The following is a 27270-nucleotide window of genomic DNA, read 5'->3' as shown; positions in this document are numbered from 1 at the left end:
ATCACTGATGAACATAGATACAAAAATCCTCAACAAAATATTAGCAAACGGAATTCAACAATACATTAATAAGATTGTACACCATGATCAAGTGGGATTTATCCCAGGGATGCCAGGATAGGTCAATATCTACAAGTCAATCAGTGTGATACACCACAGTAAAAAACTGAAGAATAAAAATCATATGATCACCTCAATAGATGCAGAAAAAATCTTTTGAAAAACTTTGACCTCAATTTATGATCAAATCTCAACAAGGTGGGTATAAAGGGAACATACCTCAACATAATAAAGATCATATATGATAAGCCCATAGCTAATATACTCAATGGTGAAAAGCTGAAATCATTTCTAGTGATAAAGGCAATCACTAGAAGAGTTACAAACATAAATTGTTTACAGTGATTGCCTCTGAGAAGTGGGATTGAGGGAAGAGAGAAAAGTTTTTATTATTCATTGTGTACCCTTTTGTACTATCAAAAATTTTATCATGCATTAAATATTGCATGAAATTTCAAAACCTAGTTTTATAATGTAAAATGTACATATGGAGCAAGGAGAAAGGTTAAACAAATATACCTGGATTTGTGTAAAAGTGGAACTTCTTGGGTGCTTCCCATCCTTACCACCACTGAGAGAGAAACTGCTAATGCTCCAGAAAACCAGTGCTGGCCTCCGTAAGGTTATACTTGCCAAGGACTCTGTGTGTGTGTGTCCATATGTCTGTTTGTCTGTAAAGTAAATAATGCTTTATGGTTTAATATTGGAAGTCCCTGATGTCTGACCCTTTGCCTAATTCTCCCTCCCTTGAGGATTCATATTATTAAAAATTAAAATGCTCTGAAGCAAAGCAATTTTTATAATAATATTAACCAAAGGGCTTCCCTGGTGGCGCAGTGGTTGAGAGTCCTCCTGCCGATGCAGGGGACACGGGTTCGTGCTCTGGTCCGGGAAGATCCCACATGCCACGGAGCAGCTGGGCCCGTGAGCCATGGCCGCTGAGCCTGCGCGTCCGGAGCCTGTGCTCTGCAATGGGAGAGGCCACAACAGTGAGAGGCCCACGTACCCGAAAAAAAAAAAATTAACCAAAGCCAACCTCTTATCTCATCCATAATGATAATCTCATTATCACACTCCAGGGTCCACAGCTCTGCTCTCTTCCTAACTCACTTCTGTTGTCCAAAGCTGGGGTCTTAGCTAGAACCCTCAGGGCAGGGGTGAGGGGTTGTTCATAGGCAATTTGCAAAGTGAATAAGTCCCCACAAGTAACACAGACCTGATTTCAGTCCCTTCCTGAATCCTCTGCCTGTCTGGGGCACTCTACTATTTTTCCTCCACTCTCTTGCTGTCTGCTCTATTTCTCTTTTCCCATTAAATCCCATTATTGGGAAAGTTAAGATGCTAGGGAGACACCATGAGCTAGAGAGACAAGCCACAGAGCATCGCTGTAGTGTAGAATGTAGTCGTGGAATGTTGCCACAGTAATGGCCTTAAGGTCAAAGCCAGGATATAAAGTGAAAGAAACTGTGCTCTAATGAGGTCCTCTTGGAAGCCAGCAATCCTGGTAATTGTCTTCTGGATGAGTAATCGTCTGGATCATGGACTTCAACTTCTGATGTCCTGGGTTCCAATTCTACCTCTGCCCTTCCCTATCAGCGTGACTTTGGCAAGTTGTTTAACATCTCTGAGCCTCGATTTTCTCTTCTGTAAAATGAGGGTAATAATATGCTCACCTTTTTAAAAAAGTACTTGCTCTCTGGTGTTCTACATGTCATTACCTCATTTCATTCTCATAGCAGCTGGATACTATTACTATCCCTGTCTATAGACGTGAAAACAGTGGCTCAGAGGGAGGCGGCTAAGTCACTTGTCTGAAGTCGCACAGCTGAAAAGTAAGGCAGCCAGGAGGGTAGCCAGGCAGTCTGACTCCAGAGCCCTGCTTTCAGTTATTCTGCTAAACTGTCTGATAGAGTTCACCTGAGATTAAATGTGATGATGCATTTAATAGCGCTTGGTGTATTTTGAGCATTCGGAGTAATTATTTAAGAGAGCTGGTTGGAATCCAAATCCCAAACGATAACAGACTTGGGAGTAAAGTGGATTATGCTGTACTTTAATCATATACAGCCAAGTTTAAAGTTCAGACATCCTCACTCTCAGATAATCCGTAAACAGAAAGCAAGTTCCCTCAGGAGGAAACAGGTTCCCTGGAGCCCCAGAAATCATTTATATGGGAGCTATCCTTTGCAGCGTGGGAACAGAGGAGAGTAGTAAAGCAAGGGATGGCTGGAGAAAGTCCCGACCACGTTAAGGCCTGCAGGGCTCCCCTCTGCCCAATAGTGACGTCTTGGGGATCCAGCCCCGTGACTTCTGAGCAGAGGAAACGGAGATGAAGAGAGCCCAGCGCATGCGTCCAGACTCGCACAACCACACAGAGCACTGTTCTGACTCCCTGGCCAGTGTGTCCAACGGGGAGGGAGCAGGAAACTAAACAAAATTCACATAGCTGGGCATAGGTTTTGCCTGATTCTGGGTCATGCTGGCATCCTTTTTCACTCCTCCATCACCCCCCACTGCATCCCTAGGAGAAATGCAGCCTTGCTTCTTTTGTCCCCCACTCTACCCCTGCTAGGAATTGTGAACGGTCAGGGGTAGGCACTGAAACAACATTAGTTGAATGAGTTACATGAAAAAATGATACTAAGGTAAACATAAATATATTAGGGAATAGAATAGAAACTTGGCATAAATTTTGAAGATGGGACACAGAACTTCAAAGAAACTTCCCATTTCTGGGGCTTTAAATTCTGTCTCCAGAAATTAGAGTTCCAAGTTCCCACTTCTTAGCTGTGAGGGATACTTGGATGGAAAAGTTTCAGAAGCCTGGAATATGCAATACCACGCTACCTCTCTTCCTCTTATTATTTCCTTTTTTTTTTTTTAATGAGTTGTTACCTCTGTATAATTATGGCCAGTGCTGGGGAAAATATCTTGTATGCCTCAGTTTGTATGCAGACCCGGGTTTACTTCAACTTTGGATTTACATTGCTGTTTTTTTTAGCTGTCTACTGAATACCCTGGTTTTCCCTGGCATATTTTTAACTTTTTAAAATAGTGGTAAATATATATAACATAAAATTTACCATTTTAGCCATTTTTAAGTGTGCAGTTCAGTGGCATTAGACGAATTCACATTGCTGTACAACAATCACCACGACCCATCACAGGACTCTTTTCATCATCCCAGACTGACACTGTACCCACTGAACAATACCCCCTCTTTCCCTCCTCCCCTTAGATCCTGGCAACTACCATTCTATTTTCTGTCTCTAGGAATTTGACTATTCTAGGTCCCTCATATAAATGGAATCATACAGTATTTTCCCTTCTACGTTTGGCTTATTTCACTTAGCATGTTTTCAAGTTTCATCCATGTAGTATGTGTCAGAATTTCATTCCTTTTTTTTTTTTTTGCAGTACGCGACCGTCTCACTGTTGTGGCCTCTCCCGTTGCAGAGCACAGGCTCCGGACGCACAGCCTCAGCAGCCATGGCTCACAGGCCCAGCCGCTCTGCGGCATGTGGGATCTTCCCGGACCAGGGCACGAACCGTGTCCCCTGCATCGGCAGGCGGACTCTCAACCACTGCGCCACCAGGGAAGCCCTCATTCCTTTTTTAAGCCTGAATACTATTCCATTGCATGTATATACCACATTTTCTTTATCCATTCATCCATTGATGGATCTGTGGGTTGTTTCCATCTTTTGGCTATTGTGAATAATGCTGTTATGAACGTTGGTGTACAAATATCTGTTCAATTCTTTGCTTTCAATTCTTCTGAGTATACACCCAGAAGTGAAATTGCTGGCTTGTAACATAATTCTATGTTTAATTTTTTTGAAGAACCAACCCTGGCATTTTCCTTCCTGGTATATTTCCAGAGTCAGTTCTTTATCGTCTATTGAAACAGTGTATTTTGCCTCTCTGATGTACTATCCTACAATTCTACTAAAACACCTCTCTTTTGCTTGCTCTCTCTTTCATTCACCAAGGCATTTAGAATTATGATCTTATGTTCCACAGTACTCATTTTCCCCAAAACAAAAACACTGAACCTCACTCCTTGGAACAAGCTGCCATTTTCCAAATCATAAGTTGCATTAGTTAAAAGAATAAGAAGCTAACTTTTTTGGAGGAAAAATGTGCAGTCTTTCAAATCAGTACCGAGATACCAGCCTTGTAGGCAGCAGGTAGACATACCAGGAAAAGAGCTCCTGATTTACAAATGTCTCACTTAAGAACATCCCTGACATTCAAACCATAGTGGAATTCAGGAGTTGAACTCCTGCAGTTGCTGAAGGTCTCTGTTTGCCACCACTGGTATTATGAGGACTGTGGACTCTCACTTGTTAATGGGACAGCTAGAGCCCACCTCTCTTCTACTTTCATCTTCCTTCTTTCTTCTTGACACCAGAACTATAGGGGTGCCACCACCACTGTGGTGGCTAGCTGGCATCATGTCGAGAGCTCCTGTTTTCACTGGAAGATTGAATTCCTTCGAACAGAAGAATTTCAGTTGGAACACTGCATGATTTTGCATACAGAAGCAACGCTCTTTCACATCTAGTCAACATATTCTGTCCATTCCATCCTTATCTAACTCAGAATCTATCTTTCCTCCCTGCCTCCTCTACCTTGAGGTCAAAATCTCACCTAGACCACTGCAATGGGCTGAGCTGGTCTCCCCGACAGTAAAGATTTCTACCCCGCCCTTCATATTATAGGGGAAATCCATCTCTCACCAGCTCAATGTCAGTGTCACCGGAGCCTTGAAATAACAGTGTTCAAAGAAGAACTTAACCACTCCAAGCCTCTGCTGGGTGGGGCTGCAACAGAGCCATGTCTTCTTACTTCTAGTCTGATCTATACTTTTCTTACCAGTAGCTTTTTAAGTTTACATGGCTCTTGTTTGTTTAGCAAACAAGAATGACTGTAACTGATATCATTCATATGTCAAGGTCAGCAGCAGAAGGAAAGGAAGTTAAATGAATGAACTCCAAGACCAAAATCATTCCATTACCCTTTTGTCACCTTAGTCAACATTGGTATGGTACCTATTTTCTTTTCTTTCTCTTTTCCCTTTTTGAGGATGGTGATCAAAGTGAAGTAGTTAAGGTACTTCTTGATCAACTCATCCAATTCTTTCTTCCTTTCACTTCCTAACCAGCATCTTCATCACTTCCAGAGGGAGATTAAAAGTGTTCCGGGACCCAATTCCACCATGGTGGGGTGGAGGTTCCCCCCACACCAACAACAGTTCTCTGGACACCAGCTTGGTGTCCTACAATTCGACTCAATTCTAACACTAGTCACCTGGAGATAGCACAGGTAAATCCCACAGGTTAAAGACTCAGTCCTACACAACTGCCCCCGTGCCTTCAAATGCCAGTCACAAGCCCACGTTATCACCTGTGCTTCTGACCAACCTGCTATAAACTGGAGGTTCCAAGGTCTCCCTTCCTGGGCTTCAGATGCTAGTTGCAAGTCCAGGTTGTTACCTGTACCTCTGACCAACTGGCTATAAATCAGAGGTTCCCATGACCCCCTCTGCGGGTTTGATTAATTTGCTAGAGCAGTTCACAGAACCAGGAGAAGCATTTTGCTTATCAGATCACCAGTTTATTATAAAAAGATATAACCAGGAACAACCAGATAGAATAGATGTATAAGGCAAGGTATAGGGAAAGAATGCTGAGTTTCCATGCCCTCTCTGGCCACACCACTCTCCCAGCACCTCCACATGTTCACCAACCCAGAAGCTCTCCGAACCCCACCTTTTGGGTTTTTAATGAAGGCTTCATTACATAGGCATGATTGATTAATTCACTGGCCATTGCTGATTGAACTCAATCTCCAGCCCCTAGCCCCTCCCCCCTCCCAGGAGTGGAGAGTGGAGAGTGGAGAGTGGAGAGTGGAGAGTGGAGAGTGGAGAGTGGAGGGTGGGACTGAAAGTGCTAACCCTCTAATCCCGGGGTTGGTTACCCTGGCAACGGGCCCCCATCCTTAGGTGCTTTTTAAAAGTTACCCCATTTAACTTAAACCCAGTTGTGGCGGAAAGAAGCTTGTTATGAATAACAAGACATCTGTTTCACCTCTAAGGCTCAGAAGCCATTTCAGGACCTGAGGACAAGAACCCAAATATTATAACAAAACATGTTCCCATTGCTCTTACTGCTCAGGAAATTCCAAGGATTTTGAGAGCTATGAGCCAGGAACCCAGGGTGAAGATCAAATATATGTGAGAAATATATTTTGGTTATCTGAATGTGGCCAAATACATATTTCTTATAAATCACAACATCTCATGGGCTCTTCAGATGCTCTGCACATCTAAATCTCAGAATGCAACTGTGAAATTGCACTTGATTTCTAGATGTTTGGAGGAGCTTCTTGGTTCTTCCTTCATAACCATGAGCTACCACCCTCACCACCCCTCCCTACAATTTCCCCACCAAAACACTTTTACAACCACCAATAAAATCAGGTGTACAGATTTTTGCAAGCAGCCTTAAATTCTTTTTAAGAACAAGGCAAAGGTATATGTTAATTAAGTTAGAATTCAGATGGCCATTTGTCCCAGTTTGCCTAGGGCAGTACCAGTTTGTGCCTACTGCCCTGCATAATTTTTAAACGAGCTCCCCTTTTTACTCTAAAGAAAAAAAGTCCCAGTTTGGAGGATAAATTATATGTTTTCCCTACTTAAAAATACACCTTGCTTTCCCAGTAAAGTGCTTTTCGGGTGACTCGGTGCTGTTGCCCACATCATTGCACTTTAGTTGCACAACAACTCTGCAAAGTAGGAAGGGAAATACTTTATCTCTGTCAATTAAATGAAGTAACCAAGGCTGGCTTCAGGTAGCACGGTGGTGATTGTCCGAGGTCACGCACTCCGTGACAGAATCAGAGCCAAAACCCAGGACTCCTGATTTCAAGTCCAATATTGTTCAGCTGTGGATCCCTTTGTGCAAATATCTAAGTAAAAGCAAACCTCATTCTCTTGTTTAGTAACCTGCTTGAACTTGGACCTAGAACAGTTTAGACAGGTTCATCCTTGCCCAGAGACTCTCTTTTCCCATTTGAAGCAAACAAAGAGATGAAAAAAGAATTACGTAAACATAAAGAGGGTATTAGTGAATCCTAGGGCCAAATGACATAAATCTTTGATTTTACCAGGTGCAGTTATATCAGGTTATTGGAATTTTATTTCTAACCGAATTAGGATGACTTGGTTGACAACAGGAAGGAAGGGAGGGAGGGCGGGAGGGAGGACGAAGTAAATGAGGAAGGAAAAGAGATGGGCAGACAGAAATACAGACAATAAAGATCAATAATGAATGCCTACAGTTACAAAAAACATATAAATGGGTTCTGCCCCAGTCTTATAGATACATATCCCGTATGGTTACGTGCTAATCTTTTTTTTTTTAAAACCTAAAACCAGTAAAATTCTACTCTCCTTGGATAAGTGGCAACGACAGAAAACAGAGGTAAAACCCACGATCCTTCAAAGACAGGCACAGTGCTTGGCAAGGTCTTCAGGGTGTCCTAGAGGTGCTGAATGCGGCGCCACACGGAGAAATAAATGCACACTCCCCTAACCTCCCGACTGGCCGCCCTAAGAGAAGATTACACGACCCGCGGGGGTCCCTGCCTCCTTTCGCAATGACAGAAAGAGGTCTAGTGTGCCCTGGGAAGGATGATTCCAAGACGCTCGCCAGTCTAGCCAGACTGCAGCAGAGGGGTGGACGCCTTGGGGCCAGGCCCGGGCACCGCAGCTGACCTGGGAGGCGACCGGCCCTCCCCTCTGGGACCTGAAGGTGAGAGGGTAGCAGAGGACGAGCGCGGTTCCCCGTGGAGGGGGTGGGGAGGCGAAAGGGCCGCACGCGCATGCGCCGCACCGCCACCTCCGCGGGCCGGAAGAGCGGAGCAGTGGAGCCGCGGCTGCCGGCGCCAGACGCCGCGGTGGCCGCGGGGAGATCGCCGGCTGGGCGATGCGGCCCGTGGACGACACTGGGGCCGCCAAGCGGCTGGAGTCCGGGCTGCCGCTAGTGGACATCCCGCCCCCGGGCTCCAGGCAAGAGTCGGCGGCCACCGAGGTAGCGGAGACGCCCGGCCCCGGTGGGTGCTGGCAGTGTCCTTCCTTGCCGTGCGGCTCGCGCGCGGAGCAGGGTGAGTGCGGCGCACGGACCCTGGTGCGGGTCTCGCCCGTGGGGGACCGGGCGGGCGCCAGCGGTGGGGGTCCCCGCAGCCGCCGGCCGGGGGCCCCGTGTGGACCGCGCCCCCCCCTTCCCACCCTGCTCGGAGCTCGTGAACACCCTCGTGCTGTCACCTGGGGGCGGGGGGGGGGTGCGGGCTGTAAAGCAGAAGCCCCCCGCGCCCCCGTCGGCGGGAAGAGCGGAGAAAGTTTCTGATTGTTTTGAAACCCATTTGGGATTCTGAAACTGTTCTTATAATTAAAGTGATTAAAGTGTTACGGGCAGGATCATGGAGTCAGATTGCCATTCGGTGCGCCCTGCCCGAGATTGGGAGTCAGGGAGAAAGGCCATCCCGCAGCTGGCCGAGGTTGGGAGGAAGCTAAGCAAGAAAACTGATCTCAATGTAAACGGTGTTGCTTGAAGAGGAAGTTGAAAAGCATCGGGTCTAGAAAAACGTTTGTCTCAGAGTTTTAGAATCTTGGGAAGGCAGAGTTGAGTGGGACTACTACTGGTTCTTAACCTTTTTGAGTTACAAGGAATTTGTAGCAACTGATGCAAAATGAGACAGAGGCACAATCTTACAAACACGGGTAAGAGGTTCACGGACCCGCCTCCAAAGCCAGGGACCTCGTGTGAGAAAGCCTTTATCTTGTTCAATGTCTTCCTTTCACAAATGATGAAATTGAGGCCTGGGAAGGTGAGGGCTTTGGGAGGGTTTTTTTGTTTTGTTTTGTTTTTTCGAAGATCTAGCATGTGTGGATGAGACACTTCACAGGTCCGGGCAGCACCAGGGATAGGATCCCAGTTTGCTAGCGACCCAGCCCAGAGCCCTTTCTCCTAGCCCCAAGCACATTCCTCCTTAAACTCCACCACCCACCTGGAGCAGCTTCCTCAAAGAAAAGAGAAATAGGCAGATGTCCTTTCAAGACAAAATTACACAGTCTGCACCACCTCATCCTCTGGATCACCTCCCTTAAGTGTGACCTGGGATTTCTATGTCTCTTAGCCGATCCCGCTTTCTGTCTGCACTTCTTGAGAGTCAGAAAATTCACACATTTTGTGGAGAGACAAACCCCAGGGAGATGGTTCTTGCTGCATTTTTGTCCTTAATGCTAAGAGAAATGATCAGGTTTCTGATCATTTATGTAAGGGTTACCTTCAGCTGAGCTGACCAGATGTGCAGCTTTGAAGAAGTCAGTTTCTCATCTTAGCATCCTATGGCTGAATGTTGTTACGATGGACTGCTGAGTTAGTCCTTGCAAACTTTTAAATGATTCCCCTGTTTGTGAACCAAAGAGGCATACTTCAGGCAGAAGGTGGCAAAACCTACGTAAGCAGTTCCACCTAAGAATCTTGAGGGGTCTTTTAATTTCAAAGAAAGTTGCTAATAATAAGACTTAGATAAAGTGACCAGATAATATTCCAAAAATGGGATTGCCATAGAAACACTTTAACACCCCCCCACCCCCCCGTACTGTGGTCATTGAACTTTGTGACAGTATCATTTTAGCTTCTTAACCCAACTGGTTATCTCAAGAAAGTTCATTTTCAAGTTCAGGTTGAAACTGTTACCCATTTTTCTTACATTCTTGGATAACCTTCCCAGACAGCACACAGCTATCCTAAGACATCTGTTTATTTTCTTGAGGGACAGTGTGGGTCTTAGACTGAAGCAAGGAAAAGAAGATGTCTTAAGTCTGTGCCTCACATCCCCCTGGAAGGAGTGAGTTCCTTAGGGTAGCAGTGGCCCTGAAACCAGTAGAACTTTTTACAGTGACCGAGGTCCTATTTCAGTGGGTCTAGGGTAGGGCTGGCATTGAAGTTTTAAAAGTTCCTCAGTTGATTCTAATTCCCAACCTGGGTAGTGAATCACCAGTTTAAAGCAGAGGATAGAGAAAGTGAGCAACTTTTCAGTTTTCTTCTGACTCAGGAAATCGCACTGTGGCCACTTACTTAACTTGAATTATTTACAGTTGCCAAATTATTAGATATGTTTTCAGTGGAATATGGTCATGGAAGCATATTACATAGGCAGATGCCTCTTTGGATTATGCTACTCTCTTGTCCATCTCCTTTGACAGAGAGAATTGAAATTACTATTCTGTAAGAGACTGAGGTCTGCCTGAGGAGAACCAGTCCTCAGTCTTATAACAAATAATCAAGTTAAACTAGACCTTGTAACTTAAAGTTTTAAAAGAGTTAAAATATCATGTTAAGTTAAAATATTCCTGGAGAAAATTTTAAAAGTTTAGGTTGGAGAAGATCCTTGAAATATAGACCAGGGAGATGTTTTCTGTCCTCGATCTTCCTATTCTGTTCTTTCTGAGGGTGTAGGTTCTATGTAAGGATTGGGTTTCTTTTAAGAAAAACTATTTTGGGGCTTCCCTGGTGGCACAGTGGTTAAGAATACGCCTGCCCATGCAGGGGACACAGGTTCGAGCCCTGGTCCGGGAAGATCCCACCTGCTGCAGAGCAACCTAGCCCGTGCACCACAACTACTGAGCCTGCTCTCTAGAGCCCGCGAGCCACAACTACTGAAGCCCATGTGCCTAGACCCTGTGCTCCGCAACAAGAGAAGCCACCGCAATGAGAAGCCTGCACACCGCAACGCAGGTAGCCCCTGCTCACCGCAACTAGAGAAAGCCCGCACACAGCAATGAAGACTCAACACAGCCAAAAATAAAAAATAAATAAATTTATAGAAAGAAAACTATTTTATTTGGACCTGCATTCTGAAATTTCAGAAACTGACCTCTAAGGCTGACCAGAGCCAATACATGTATTTTGTGGTGCTTAACTTGGAAGTCTTCTAAAGCTTCCTTCTCATGGGCTGAGTGGGTATGTGCAGTTTGGTTCCTACAGTATCTGAGCACATAGATATAGAACACGACGTGGAGGATTCGGGTACTTACAATGGATAACCTATTACGTGATGACTGCTAGCTCCAAGTCATTCTCTTCAGCAGTACACCTAGAACAGGAAAAGGTGGAGACCACTGACCAGAATGGCATCTTTTACTACAAAGGCTGAAGTGTACCCCCAGGAAGATTGTGCATCATCAGAGTTTGGTCCCACTTTGCAAACTGTTTGTCACTTGTGGGCAAAGGTATCTAATTAACATGAGGATGTTGAAATGTATTACCTGGTGTTTGTGTTTATCAGAAAAGGGCATTAAAACAAACAAACTTTGTGCAATACTGTTTTATGGCTGAGTAACCCACTGTAAATTCCTAGATTGGAATGATAATCCTTGTTTTACTACAAATTGCATGTGCCTACACATCCTTCACCTCTGCTATGCTCTTAACTAACAAGGGCCAGTACTGTGTTTCCTTCCTATTCTGTCCTTGTTTTTGTGTTCGTTTCAAAAAAGAAAAAAAAAATATTCCTCAGTGTGTGGCCTATCTTTTTAAGTTCTCTGCTTACCCTGTTGCATTTTGCTGTCCTCTGAATGATGGGGGTGAGACTGAAAGCAGGTTCTACTCCTGTCTTAGGCAGCTGTTTAAGACAGAGGCAGTGGCTGCTCCTACAGACTGTCATTAATGGATTGAATACTTGATGCCCTGGAGAAAGCAGAAGTTTCCTGGTTCAGATCAAACCAAGAATCAGATGGCAGTCCTGTTTTTTGTTTTTTTAAATTTTTAAGCACTTTTAAGTACTAAGTCAGAGGGATAGATAACCTAGCCCCTAGCCTCAAAGAGTTTATGTTCTAAATGGAAGATAAGTCGTAAACCGTGAAAACTTTAAGATCTCCTTAACTGTTCAAAATAACTAAACAGAGAGCCTTCTCAGATTATGCTTTTGCCTGTGGTGTTAGACCCTACATCTTTCCACGAAATTTTCTTATATTATTTCCTTCAGCAATTATTTATTCAGGGTCTTCCATGGGCCAGGCCTGAACAGGGCAGCTGAGATCTTAGCCCTGGAGGAGCTTACAGGCTTGTGGGGGAAGTCAGCTAATCAAGAAGTAGCCATATCACACAGTTAGGACCTGTTTTCCAGAAAAGAACACTTTCTACATAAAGCCGAGTTCACCAATGAGATGATATAAAATATCACTTGGAAGCATTTTTCTCTAGCCATCTTGATAAGCATTTCTTAAAGATTTCTTTCACCATCTTGGCAAGCTTTTTACTTCCTTTTGACTTTAGGAGTGAGGGATGAGTCTTCAGTGAGACAAAGAGATCCATTTTGTAGGGTGAACTGCATTCTAAAAAGGTAGGTTTAAATTGTTGCCCTTTGTCTATGGTTCTTTATTCTTCGTGGGGAAAATGGTTCAGATCCAGAGAACGGATATGCTTAGGAGGTAATTTTTGTAGGCTGTTAGCTATTAATGTTGTTCCATTTTTCTCAATTTCTAAGTAAAAGTGATTAAACATACCCTTGGAAGCAAGGACTAACCAGAATTTAATCTTTTTCAGAAGCTGAGAAGAAAGCACCCTGTCCTGGACTTGGCTTGTTTTACACATTATTGTCTGCGTTCCTCTTCTCAGTGGGCTCTTTATTTGTTAAAAAAGTGCAAGACATCCACGCTGTAGAAATTAGTGCATTCCGATGTGTGTTCCAAATGCTAATCATTATCCCTTGCTTAATATACAGAAAGTAAGTATTTCTTACCTGCAAAGTAGAAGGTATTAATAAATGTTTGTAAATCTTTTGACCTGCTTAAATTATCTACTCTACAGACTCTGCTTTATCCCTCTCATAGCTTTACCAGTCCCTACACCCTTTGGCTCAGATTAATGAAAAGTCACAAGGATCCACCCACAGAAGATGCTCTCATAAGCACCAACCACATGCCCAAACAAAGGAGGGGAAAGAGATTCAGTTATTTACCACCCCCTATTTTGAGAACAAAGCTTTCCTTGTACAATTCTCCCCATCTTGTACCACCCTCCCTCTTTCCTTTGGTGTAACTAGTATTTGGAAGAAAAAAGTAAACAGGAGGAAACAGTAGTGTCTCCTAGTGTCAGAGGTTTCTTTAAGTAGAACAGGCTGCTCTCCTACCAGGGCAGACAGAAGGTTACAGTAATAATATTTAGGTCTTCCCACTAGGGTGCCATGGGAAAGGGGAAAGTGGATCTTGAGAAAGGCCTCTTTAGCTCTTTTCTTGTTCAGTGTCCTCATCTGTAAACTGGAGGGAATGATATCCTTTGTCCTCTACCCTGTACGAAAACTGTAGTCCCCATCCTTACTCTTCTCTCCCCGCCCAGCCTCCCTTCCCCTTCTACATGGACCCCATACACACACCCTCCCCAGGTGAAAATTATACCTCCCCCACACTGTTGTAACCTCTACAGACCCCCGTGTACTTAGACGCCTGGGAGGAGCGCCTGTTGGGTTCCTGGTGGCTGTCTGGCTCTTTTTCTTTTTGGGTAAAGATGCTTAAACTCCAGATTAAAAGCTTCAGTCACTTGCTACCAAAGTCTCTTTGTATCTATAACTCAGTGCAGATTTACTTAGAATAGTTTCACTCCTTATCCCAAGTCTTTGGTGAAAAAGGTGAAAATCCTCTAAGATCAGAAATATTGTCAGAAATTCCCGTGTAGGTGTGGACAAGTCACAATATTTTAGGAAACGATGGTAGGTAAGACTTCAGAAATGTCTAAAGGTGGCAACAGACCACTGATGCTAACACAATCATTCTCTCCATTTTGGAGTAAAGGTATTGGCAGGAAGGCACTTAGAAGAATTTTCTTAAGTTGTTGGCACTAATCTGTTTTGACCCATTTTATGTTTCACTATCATGAAAAACTCTCAGCTTTTCAAAGTATGGACCAAAGGTGACCACACTTTCATTTCTAACTCCAGAGACCAAGGGCTCCCTATGTCAAGCCTAGACGCTGCTCTACAAAGGCCAGCTCTGGCACAGACCAGTGAGCCGCACCTAGCCAGGAACTTACACAGCACTCTGCTTCGTAAATATTTAAGTGTAAAGCATTTGAGCAGCAGTTGTTATATTTATCCGAATGCTACAGTTTCTTTTCCAGCGTATTTTAACTCTTTTCCTAAGGAGAACAATGAGTAGTTGTCTCATATTCAATGCCTGAAATAAATTTTAGCATTGCTTTCAGCTGTAACAGAAAAACTCACTAAGATTGAGAATGCACACTCGCATTCCCAAGTTTTCTTATACAGGGCAGCTAAATAATGAAATTGTATTTATTATAAAAATAACACTTTTCATTATAGAAAATTTGGGGAAAATAAATAGAAAGGAAAATTACCTATGAGTCCACCTATTAAGGTATAACCATGATGAACATTTCAGTATATTTTCCTTTTTGTCTTTTTTGCAGGCATGTACCTATACCTAGGGAAAATTATATTTGCTGACTTATACTATTTATGTATTTCTCTTGTGCTATTTTTGATTCTACTGTGAACACTTTAATGTCATTAGCTATATTTAGGAAACACTTTCTAAAAGGTGTATAATAGCTGTAGACATAATTAATTTACTATTGCCTTGTTTTCTGATAGTTAGGACTTTTAAGATAATGCTTAATTTAAAAATGTAATTTGAAAACAAATACCGAGTTCATTTAATATGCATTCCTTCCTTTGAATTTACAGAACTGGGTTTATAGGCCCCAAAGGTCAACGAATCTTCCTCCTTCTCAGAGGAGTCCTTGGTTCTAGTGCCATGATCCTTTTATACTACGCCTACCAGTCAACATCCCTCGCTGACGCCACGGTTATCTCATTTAGCTGTCCAGTGTTTACATCTATAATTGCTTGCATATTTCTCAAGGAAAAGTATAGCCCTTGGGACGCTGTCTTCACTGCATTCACAATCACCGGAGTGATCCTTATCGTGAGGCCGCCATTTTTGTTTGGTTCCGAAGTCGTGGAGACGGATAAAGACTATTCAGTTCACCTGAAAGGTGCTTTCGCAGCACTTGTACACGCTGTGTTTGCTGCCGTGACTTTAGTTATCCTAAGGAAAATAGGGACATCTGTGGACTACATGTTGAGCATTTGGTATTATGTAGTAGCTGGCCTTACCGAGTGCATCGTTGCCCTTTCTATATTAGGAGAGTGGAGTCTGCCGCACTGTGGGTTGGACAGGCTATTTCTCATACTAATTGGGCTGTTTGGTTTGGGAGGTCAGATGTTTCTCGCAAAAGCCATTCAAATAGAAAAAGCAGGACTAGTAGCATTAATGAAGACTATGGATGTGGTCTTCGCTTTTATCTTTCAGATTATTTTCTTTCATGATGTGCCGTCGTGGTGGACAGTGGGTGGCTCCTTATGCGTAGTAGCCAGTAGCATTGGAGCGGCCGTTCGTAAATGGTACCAGAGCTCCAAATAAAGCATCATTGCTGAAATGTGTACACCATCACCCAGTTGAGACATACCACCCGCATACACACCTGGAAAATCTGCATTTACTTCACTGACTATATACATTTCATAGTTAAGGTACCATTTTTGAATATGGTATGTCTTTAATTAGTTGAGGATAGCCAGTCAGTTGGGTGTAGCAATTATTATTTTTTGTGTGTCAGTTATTTTTTGGTTTTGGTTTTGGCTTTGGTTGTTGGGGTGGCATTTGGTAAGAGAACACATCATTAGTTGAAGAAAAACTGCACAATTTTTTATGACTCTTAAGTATAAATATATGTAATTTTTAAAAGTGTATTTTTGGTACCGATGGGATATAGGTGGGAAGAAATTTTAGATTCTCTTTTAGCAGTGTAGAGGCTAAGAAACTTATTGATAATAATGCTGCTGTATAATTAGTGTTGTGTTGAGAATTCATTTGAAATGTAATCCCATTTAGGAGGCCAAAGCTGGAGTAGGTGCCTACTTAATGGTATTAATAAAACAAATGAATTAGCCTTATTTTCAAGGCTTTTATAAATTATTGTCATTCTTTTAACCCATATTTGTGCCTTTTCACTCTAATGCTGAAATTTCATACATAAACTTAAAAAAAAAATCTTTAAATCACCAAATTTGGCTAATAGTGTTCTGTTTTAGTGGCATTATCATCTGTAGCTACATTCTGTAAGTCTAATTGTCCTCTGTTTTTTTTTGAAACTGCACTAAATTTTTCTTAACTTTCTAAGTTAAGGTGTTTAAAAATCATAAGAAAGAAATCTTGGCATGGCCAGTGTGCACATTTCCATCCTGAAGTGTTTTCCCTATACTAGAAATGTGATTTTCTATAAATTCTCCTTGAATTTATGGTGTGATGCCAAATAAAATTTTCTCAGGGCTTTATTAGGTTGAACCATAAGAAATTGATGAGATTTTACCTTTTTAACTTACAAAAACCATAGTTCCTTATGGTTCACCCTATTAAGATACCTCTCTTACCTTCTAAACCAAATACTTAGGGGACTTTGGAGTATATTTTTTTAAAATTACTTTTTAAAATACAGTAATCCTAGTAAACTTATTTTTGTAGTCTTTTTCCCTTATGGAGTTATATATAATAATGCTTCATGTTATATAGTAAATGTAAAGACCTGTGAATCCATGGTCGATTGATTTTTGTAGTTTCTTCAATAGGAAAACAAAATCACTGTTAAATTCTAGTATATCAGTATGATATTAAGTGTCAGTGCTGCACCATGATACTAACATCATGAATTCAAACACATTTTATGTCTGGAACTTCATCAGGCCAGTATTCTGCAGTTAAAGAGAGAATGTAATATTTAGGAAACCTTGGGAGGTTAATCAGGAAGTAGAGAGTACACGCAAATGGCTCTTTGTCACAGTGAACCCTTTACTGGTGAGGCTATAATGGTCTCCAGCTCTTACTGTGTCAGAGCTCTTATCTTAAGCCTACAGATTTGAAAGATTATAGGCTCTTTCCCACTGTTTCATCACAATTCTTCCGAAGTAAGAAAGAACTGGGGCTTCTGAGGTTTATGCCTTGGTGAGAAAAGGATCTTTTCCAGTAGTTCCAAGAGGAAATTTTTGGCTTGCTGATCTTCCCAAGTGCTTCCCACCAGATAAATCCTAAATGGTCTATTTAGGAAAGTCACACTATCTTTATAACTTTAGCCTAATCTGCAATATTAGAGTTTAGAGTTGCAAAAGCATCATTTTGCAAGTATGTTAGATAATTATAGAATTAGAGTGTCTTAGGGCTCAAGGGTTAGAGTCCTCTTGTAGGAGACATGCTCCATGTTTAGGGATGCTAGGGAGGGGACCTGCCCAAGATCCCTCCTTTAGTTCCATGATTAAGTACGGAAAGTAAACCACTGCTTGAGCTACATAAGGTAAATGAACTCTCAGGGAACCCTCTCCTGGTTCTTTACCTTGCACAATAAAAGAACCTATGGGACCTTGAAAGTTAAATGCCTTTGGGCCTGTACACTAGAGACATGTTTTATTTCAACAGTGTGGTTTAAGTGCTTGAATGTCACAATATATGACCAAAGTTGGAGAAAATGTTTCTTCTCCCAACTTTTACAGGGTGTGACTCTTAAATACTTTTATAATGTCCAGGGTATATACAAGGATATGTATTGTAACAATTATGGGTGCGTATATTTTGCAAAGACTGTAGTTCCTATATCTTGAAAAGGGAACTATTTTCATAAACTGGTTTTATTTTATAATTGCTAATAAAATTAATATGAAAGAAAACTATATTTTGGTTTTTATGATTATAGCATATGTGCTAGCTAATATACCTTATTTCTTTTTTCATCCATGTGCTTCAAAATGTACTTCTTAAAGAGACTGACCTCTGGCCATTCAGTTATGATGTAATAAGTTTCAAATTATTTATCTGTCTCTCTGATACTGTTACATCAAATCTAATGTCTCAGAAATAAAGGTCCTAATCTTATGTTCCAGTGAGGCCTTTATTTTTCTAGCTCCTCAGAGCTTGGAGCAGCTTTTGTTCCTATAGCTAATCTGTTACTAAGTCATGGAGTGTCTGTCTTCTTATTGTCTTGTGAATTCGTCTTTCCTCACCTTTCCACTGCTGCCGGCTTAGTCCGAGACTTATCACCTCACACCTGAATCACCACAACAGTATCCTGGTTATCTGCTTCTAGACTCTTTGTTCCACTCAGATCCTTGTTCCACTGCCAGACTAATCTTCCTAAGGCCCTGCTTTCATTGTTACTCTGGTTCTCATGTAGCCATAGCAATGCCTTCTTATGTACCACATCACATCCAAATTATTCATCTAACCCTATTCCTACTTTTCCAACTTGATTTCTTGTGTCCCAATACAAATTTGATACTCGGGTCAGTCTCCCCACCAACTCCCACATTTGCCAAGAGATCCCTTCCTTTGTGTTTCGCCTGCTTTCTTTGCCCTCTCTTCTTTGCTCTCTAAAGCCTCTTAGTCTCCAACGGCTCAGCTGAGCTTCTGTTTCTTCCACTGTCTCCAGCTTCTCCCACCCATACTAGTCCACCTTGGAAGAATGGATAAAACACTGGATTAGCTGTCTGAAGATCTGGGTGTGGTGTAATCACTTTCCAGCCAGGCCCTTCCACTTAGTGTCCTTGAGCCTGTTTTCCTCATTTGCTTCAATTATTAAATAGAAAAATATTACTTGCCCCAACCCATGTTACAAATAAGTGTCATAGAAGGACTTGTAGACCCCAAAGGAGGACAAAAACACTTAAGTATTGAACTGTGGTTACTATGGTAGAGTTGAGCATTCACTTCCTCTTCAAAATGATGCCTAGCGCAGGGTCCTTCCCCCTGAGCAGTCTCACCAGGAATGGTATGAACAGTTTTCCGGATTACAAACCTCATTTGGCTCCCTCCTGCTGGCACAGAATTCTACTGTTTGACAGCTCTAATTTTCTGGCTGATCTGCCCATGTAGGGCTGCCAATGGTCACCAGTCTTTTTATCTTACCCATAGGTGTCACCGTCTTTCCAGTTCTGGCTTTAGCTCTGTGAGTATCACACTTGGCTCTGACTAGGGGGGTGAGACTGATTCTCTGTGTGTTTCACATGTACCATTCTTCAAACTCAGCATGGCTCTTCTAGCCTCTTATCCTTTCACCCAATAAGCATAATTAGTCTACTGAGGGTAATCCAGTAGGAAGAGCCAGATCTCTTTGATAACATGCTGGCCTCTGATCTAGGTGTATGGAGCCATGGTCAGTACTCATGATGATTTGGTAATTACAGTGTAGGCTGGGCATGTGAAGCCTGGGCATTACCCCAAACACACTACTATATGACCCCTTTGGTCCCTTACATCAAATCTAATACAGCTACCATATTCACTTAGAGTTCTGCAAGAGGGACCCTCTGTGATCCACAAAGACCCATTCAAGTTTTAGCCTATTTGAACACCAGATTTGGAAAACCAGTTCACAAAGAACCCGTGAATCTTGACACTGCCCATCACTTCCTGGAAATGGTGGGTGAGGATTTATAGCAGGAGGGTAAGGAGCAGACATATCTGGTATCAAGGTAGGGCAGAAAATGTTTTACCATAGAAGTCCAGTCCACAAGAAAAGGTTCCACTGGGTTCCACAAGGTGCTATGCCAGCTCTCACCTCCTAAGCCAGATTTGCAACACTATGAAACAATGCTTATTTTTATCACTAATTAAAAAAAATAGTTACTTTTCATAAGAAAAGTTATTATTTATGTTATAATGGAATCATTTTAAATAAACAAATGGAAACTTTTTAGTTTTGCTTTTAAATATTGTAAAATATATATATCCCACATGAACCAGAAGCTCTTTGGAGTCCAGTCCTCAGAAATGTTTAAGAGAGTAAAGGGGTGCAAGACCAAAAGCTTTCTGAGCCATAGGTTTCAGAGGTATCAAATTTGAAACCTTAAAAAACAAAGATTAAACCCATCCCTTCTATTTCATGAGGTTCTGACAGTCTGAAATGCAGCTAAATATCAGTTTGTAAATTAGAAACCTCTTTAATGTGGAGTTTAATTTTAGAATTGTGAAGTTAAATAACTCTAAATCTATATAAGAGGTCCAGATTATGTACCCAAGAGAGAGCAAAGGAACAATGAGAATCCAATTAGCCCATGGTCATTGGGTCATATCAAATTGTCTCCATTACTTCCTATGTATGTGCTTTGGTTCCTTGGTATGTGTACTTTAGAAAACTCAGAAGACTTTGCTACTCTGTAGGGTAGCACATGCATTGATACAACTTCTATGAAGGGCAATTTGACATCGATTAATTTACAGATGCACATATTTTTTCACCCAGAAATTCCATTTCAGGAATTTGTCTTATAGATATACTTGCTTACTGAAAAATGACATATACAAGATTATTTATTACAACATTACTTAATAGCAAAAAACAGAACTAGCCTGAATGTTCCTCAGTAGGGTAGTGGTTAAACAAGTAATGGTACATACACAAAATACAATGGCATTAAAAGTAAATTAAGCCACACCATTGTAAAGCAATTATACTCCAATAAAGATGTTAAGAAAAAAAAAAGTAAATTAAGAGAGAGCAAGGGAGCTTTGCATGCATGGATGTGGGGTAATCTTCAAGATTAAGTGAAAAAAGCAAGATTTCAGATAGTAGCAGAGTATGTGATCAATTGTGTAAAAAGAGGGTAAACAATATTCCAGGAAGATACACAAGAATCTGGTGACATTGGTTGCCTTTAGGGAGAAGAATCTGGCGGCTGAAGAACAGGGTGGAAAGGTGACTTTTCACTGCATCCCCTTTTATACCTTTTGAATTTTGAGCTATGTGGATATATAACCTAGTCCAAAAATAAAATAGAAAATAAAACTGGTAGAACAAAAACAATAAGATGACTTGACAGAAAAGAAAGGAGGGGATGAAAGAGAGAAATAGAGAGATATATACATACATACAGACATACATAGAGAAATGTTTATTGTTTTAATCTGATTTATCACCTGGCTCACCATCACTGACTTCCTTTTACTTTCTCCTCTTTCCCTTATCCAGCTTACAAATCAGACTTAAATTCCCACTTCATGACTGAAGAAAACACAAAAGAAAAATCTGAATTTTCCCTAAGATCCCCCAAAACATTGCCCAGCTGTGAGCCAAATATCTGCCTTTCCACAGCACCAAAATGATTTTTTTTAATTAAAAAAATTTTTTTAAATATTTATTTATTTATTTAGGCTGTGTTGGGTCTTAGCTGCGGCACGCGGGCTTATCTCCCTAGTTGTGGCACACGGGATCCAGAGCGCGCAGGCTCAGTAGTTGTGGCGCAAGGGCTTAGTTGCCCCGCGGCATGTGGGATCTTGGTTCCCCAACCAGAGATTGAACCCGCGTCCCCTGCATTGGAAGGCAGATTCTTAACCACTGGACCACCAGGAAAGTCCCCAAAATTATTTTTACATGGAAAGTAATATTTATTAAACATGTCCCATCCAGGACAAGAGCTTCTTGATCTTTGTCTCATTCAATCCTTGCCAACTCTGGGAGATGGGTTGATTGGGAAATTAAAGTTCAAAGAGGTTGAAGGAGGTCACCTACCTGGTAAATTCCAGTGCCCTCACTAGTAAGTGATGGAACTGAGCCACTGTCCTAAGTCTGTCTTATCCCAAAGACCTTGACCTTTCCAGTACCTCACATCTCCTACCTAGCTGGGGTAGAATACAGGACAGGGAAACACTGTGGTGTTTGTCACTGTGGTGAAAGGATTGTTTTTTCTTTCTTTTTTCTTTTTACTTATTAATATTACTATTATTATTATTATTATTACTGGCTGCCTCACATGGCATGCAGGATCTTCTCCAAGCAGGGATCAAACCCATGTCCCTGGAGTGGAAGCTCAGAGTCTTAACTACTGGACCACCAGGGAAGTCCAAAAGGATTGTTTCTTTCTTTCTTTTTTTTTTTTTTGCGGTACGCGGGCCTCTCACTGCCGTGGCCTCTCCTGCCGTGGAGCACAGGCTCCGGACGCACAGGCTCAGGGGCCATGGCTCACGGGCCCAGCCGCTCCACGGCATGTGGGATCTTCCCGGACCGGGGCACGAACCCGTGTCCCCTGCATCGGCAGGCGGACTCCCAGCCACTGCACCACCAGGAAATCCCAGGATTGTTTCTTGATTTGGGGATTTGGAGGTATGTATGCCCTTCTCCTATCTCCTCCCCTCTCATGTAGCAAGAGCTGGATGTGAGAGTATAGAAGGAGGTGACAACACTGCATATATTTTAGTTTTATTTCTTTCAATCTATTAATCAATAGTTATTGAGCAGTAGCCATGTACAATCACAGTCAAAACAAGGAAACATCAAATATTGTCAAGCCCTCAAAATGGTCAAAATGACATGCAAACATGACATATATACACATTGTGTAATCAGTACACCTGGGCTACAGCAAGATACTGCCCAAGCACCTAGAAATGAGATAGCCTCCTGAGGCCTCAAAGAAGGGAAGACCAGAGCTGTGCAGTGCTGCCTAAATACACAGACTTGAACCTTGGGCCAGCTGCATTCAGCCATAACTTCCCTAGATGCACTAGGAACATTTCTAAGGGTGTAACACACCAATCAGGAGGACTGGCCAGCCTCAGAAGCAGGAAAGGACGGTGGCTGTGGCAGACGTGTTCCCACTGTAGAGACGGGATGCACCAAGACGGGGAGTTCCCAGCTTTTCTCCCTAAAGTACCCCTAATCGCTGAGGAGAGTCCGAGGCATAGCTATAAGCATAGCAACAATACCCACTACCCTTTATTTTGTCCTTCTAGTGTCGGCTACTGTCCTAACTGCTTTTTGTGCTCTGGCTCACTGAATCCTGCAATGCTGTGGGGAAGGCTGTTTATTGTCTTCACTTCATTGTTGAGGAAACAGAGGCTTGGAGAAGTTAAATGACTTGTCCAAGGTCATGTAGCTAATAAGTGGCAGAGCCTGGGTCTTAAAATCCTCCTGTGTCAATCCCCAAGCCTCTGCTCCTGACTCTGCTGCTCTATTGCTCACCCCAAGCCTGAAGCTGCCCATGTCAAGCTCAAAAGTTCTTTGAGCCTTCATGCTTTTTAAAAAATGTATGTAATTTTTTGCATCCTAATTAATAATATATCGGTGTGTTTTAGTGTAAAGATATTATTTTAAATGACTAATTCGGTTATTTAACTTCTTATCCCCTAAATCTCTGGTACCCTAGGAAAATGTGTCAAGTTTACCCTGGGCTTGTGTACCCTCGACACCCTGCCATATAGCCCATGGGACTCTTCAACTTGATTTTAAGAAACATTATCCAAAGATCAAGCAGTCAAGCCCCCAAGCTACTAACACTACAATTATAAAATCAACACCCCTTATTCCTTGTATATCCATAGTTTATCAAGTACCCATGTGATTATAATTTGGCTTCTCACATACCTTAAGTACAAAAGAGAATGGACTAAGCAAAAGATTGAGCACCTAGTTCCCTAAACTGTTCTATTTCTCACTGTATATTAATAAAACTGGCATATGTTCCACACATGTCTCCATGTACTTGGTCATTGTGACTCTTCCCAGAGAAATATATTGTATTCCCAGCATCCCTCATCCCCTTTCTTGTAAGTAATACTCCTGTATTATTCATGGTAGCTACGCTAGCTGCTATCATACCCCGCAAATCTCAGAGATGTGTCAATGGCGTTTTATTTCTTAGTTACATCACAGTCTGATGTAAACTGTAAGCTCACTGTAGTCTCCCCTTTAAGTGATGTATATTTTACAGTTACAGCACATCTCAGCTGAGACCAGCCACATTTCAGGTGCTCAGTGGCTACATGTAACCAGTGGTTATCTGACAGCACAATTCTAGAAAGTGCTGGGAGGAAAGGAGGGTTACAGTAACAGCTACCATTGTTACTGTAGCTGCCACGTGCCAGCATATTTCAAAGCTCCTTACACATTTCTCAAATTTGATCCTTGGAATAACCTTATAAGATTGATGTTCTTTTCCCTATTTTACAGTCTTAGAGCGTTTAAGAGACTTGTGAGGTCACATAACTAGCAAAGAACAGAGATCTGACCCAAAGCACTTTCTAACTGATCTCATGCTTCCCATTTACAGATACAAGAAGATGAATTCCTCTGGACTTCACCCCAAAGGTCATGAAACAGCGCAGGGCCTAATCAAAGCTCAAAGGAACGGCACTAATATCACCAGTAAGGTGTGCAACCGAACCAGGCATTCCTTGTGAAAGCAAAGAGGCACCTACCATGCAGATTAGTGAAGCAGAAACAAGGTGCTAATCAACTTCCCCAGCAAAACAATATTCTTCAAGAAGCAATGGTGAGGGAATGAACAAAGTGAAGAGAAGAGGAAAGCTATGCTAACCAGAAAGCGATAAGTGAGTTTGAACATTAACAAAGGGCAAAATTTGGTGATATAAAAATAATCACAACCTTGGCAGATAAACATGCAATTTCAATAAAGCAAGTGGAAGTGGATGCCACAGGTCCTACTTGTAAAGCTGCTCTTGGGAACAGGAGGAACCAGAGCCTGGGGCCAGGTCAGGGGTGACTGTGGAAAGCAAGTCCAAGGAAGAGCCAAGGTCACAATGGAGACAAAGATGTGCAGTCATCCAAGGTGTGCTGTTAGAACACCACGTCTGGCAGGCTCTGTACCAGCTACCAAGACAGACACAGCTGCTTACATGTGCTCGGCTAGAACTAATGCCAAAAGCAAGAATCCATATAAACAGTCCTCAATGAAAGAAGAACCTCATGCTAAACTTATTAAATCCCTACATTATGCCTTTTCTATATTTAGAGTTTAAATGTTTACTTACGAAACGATGGTAATAGTGGATTCCCATGGTTTGGATGGCTTTGTCTATCTTTACCTGGCAAATGTAGAAGTTGACAATTTTATATCGGTCCTCCAGTTTTATCACTTAAAAACATTTTAGCGGTATATAAAATCAAAAAAGCACTGCTTGAGATTCCATCCTTTTTCATGTGTACCAGATTTTGCTTCTCTCTGGTATAATTTCAACTACTCCTTCTACCCTAGCTCCATCCCCTCAGTGCATAAATATGCTCAAATTTCTTCCAAGTGAACCAAATCAAATGAAACCTTCCTTCAACTCTCCTCCCTTCCTCTCTAGATACACCTGAGCACCGGTTTCTTCTTTAACTTCCATATTTTCCTCAACCCCCCAACTGTTTATCCCTCTAATATTTCACACTGGCAATTGAATATTAAAAAATTTTGCAATAGTTTCTCCACCAAAATAAGGATTAATTAAAATCTATCATTCAAGTATAATGCTTTCCCTTCTAGTTGAATCACCATTAAAGCACTATTGCCTTCTTCCTATCTAATCACCTTCAGAGGGCCCAGTATTACATTAAACAGTCCTTTGCCAGTTTACCTTGGGAACTTAGACAAGTTCATAAGCTCTGTGTCAGTTTACCTTGGGAACTTAGACAAGTTCATAAGCTCTGTGTCAGTTTACCTTGGGAACTTAGACAAGTCCATAAGCTCTGTGTAAGAGAAAAGCCATGTTCCAAACTGGCTTTCAAATACATTTTGTTTTTCTTTTATCTTTTTATTTTGACGTAATTTCAGAACTACAGAAACACAGTAAGAACTGTACAAATAATTCCCACTACCTTTTCACCCAGATTCCCCAAAAGTGAACATCTGAGAGTCTACAGACGTGATGCCATTTACCCCTTGCATTTTTCAGGGTTCTCCAGAGAAACAAACCGATAGGAGATATATACATATCTTGAAAGAGATATGTATGGGCACGGGGTGGGGGGCGGCAGTTTAGATTAAGGAATTGGCTTATGCAGTTATGGGGGCTGGCAAACATGAAATATGTAGGGCAGCAGCAGGCTTGAAATTCAGGTGAGAGTTGATGTCGCATTCTCGAGTCTGAATTCCGCTGGGCAACAGGCTAGAAATCAGGCGACTGTCTACATTGCAGTCTTAAGAAGAATTTCTTCTTCTTTGGGAAACCTAAGTCTTTACGCTTTAAGGCCTTCAACTGATTGGATGAGGCCCTCCCACATTATGGAGTATAATCTGGTTTCCTCAAAATCTGCTGATTTAAATGTTAATCATATCTTAAGAATATCTCCACACCAATATCTAGATGGTTGTTTGACCCAGCAACTGGGCATCATCGCCTAGCCAAGTTGACACATAAAATTAACCATCATATCCCTAAAATTCTGCATTGTCTATTTCCTTCAAAAGCATATTCTCTCAATAACCACAGTAAAATTTGCAAAATCAGGAAATTAACATCAATATAATGCTAATATCTAATATACTGACTTTATTCAAATTTTACCAATTTTCCCAATAGCCAAAAAAAAAAAAAATATATGGACAGTTCTAAAGGGAACAAGAAAAATGTTTACAAGTCAGAAACTACTACACAGAAAGTAATTTTAATGAAAGGATTGTTGATTTTTTCAGTGCTTCTAATTGAGGAAATTAAAAGTTGGCCATTCTCTGATGGACTCAATCAATTTTTGGAATTTGATATTCAAAATCCCAAAGTCTGGTACCTGGCTAGAGATTCCATCCTTTCTCATATGCTTTAAGAACTTGTTTTTCTAATTCCTCAAACTTTCCACTTCTACTGGCCCTCCTTCTGCATATAAATATATTCATGTCTCTTCCATCTTCAAGCCAAACAAAAGCAAACGAATCCTTTTCTAAGTCCAACCTTTCCTTTTTGCTGTTATCCTAGTTCTTCCCACCAAACTTAGACTTCTAGAAAGAATCACCCACACCTGTCTCATATTCCTCCTCCCCACCCCATTTACTCCTCAGTTTAGTAGATACCAAATCCATCTATGTCCCTTTTCCTTGCTTGAATATCACCAATTTTGTTTGCTCAGGGAAAATGACCCACAACCCAACCTCAGGAGAGGGGCTAAGGTGGGAGTGAATTTCAATTACCATGATGATCTAATCCACTTGCCAGTGATTGGCATAGAAAGGGGCAAAGAAAACAATGCTGGTTAATGAGATGAGAAGGAAAGTTTATAGGCAATATCTCTGGGAAAGATTTTCTTATTCTCACAATGAGGTTTCTGATAAGAACCTTTTCTGCTTTGTAAGGAGGTGATGCTTGGAGCC

The 27270-nt window shown here is 41.8% G+C and overlaps 1 protein-coding gene and 1 long non-coding RNA gene across 4 annotated transcripts in view; one reads left to right on the top strand and one right to left on the bottom strand.

Annotated features, from left to right (window-relative positions):
* The window catches only part of LOC141276813 (uncharacterized), a 171064-nt gene that overhangs the window by 81210 nt on the left and 62584 nt on the right, over positions 1–27270 (bottom strand). The gene's annotated exons all lie outside the window — the stretch shown is intronic.
* Positions 7972–17868, top strand: SLC35G1 (solute carrier family 35 member G1). Of its 2 annotated transcripts, none has more exons than XM_019939656.3 (3): positions 7972–8178; positions 12678–12858; positions 14833–17868. In XM_019939656.3, the coding sequence occupies exons 1-3, from the start codon at positions 8052–8054 to the stop codon at positions 15569–15571; spliced, it is 1047 nt and encodes a 348-aa protein (XP_019795215.1). In that variant the 5' UTR covers positions 7972–8051; the 3' UTR covers positions 15572–17868. The 2 variants fall into 2 exon arrangements, with proteins under 2 accessions (XP_019795215.1, XP_004315108.1); XM_004315060.4 differs by having other exon boundaries at positions 7973–8229.

Source organism: Tursiops truncatus, chromosome 16, assembly GCF_011762595.2.
Source record: "Tursiops truncatus isolate mTurTru1 chromosome 16, mTurTru1.mat.Y, whole genome shotgun sequence".
Taxonomy (NCBI): domain Eukaryota; kingdom Metazoa; phylum Chordata; class Mammalia; order Artiodactyla; family Delphinidae; genus Tursiops; species Tursiops truncatus.
Note: the sequence above shows the minus strand (reverse complement) of the source record. Positions and strands in the feature narration are given on the sequence as shown.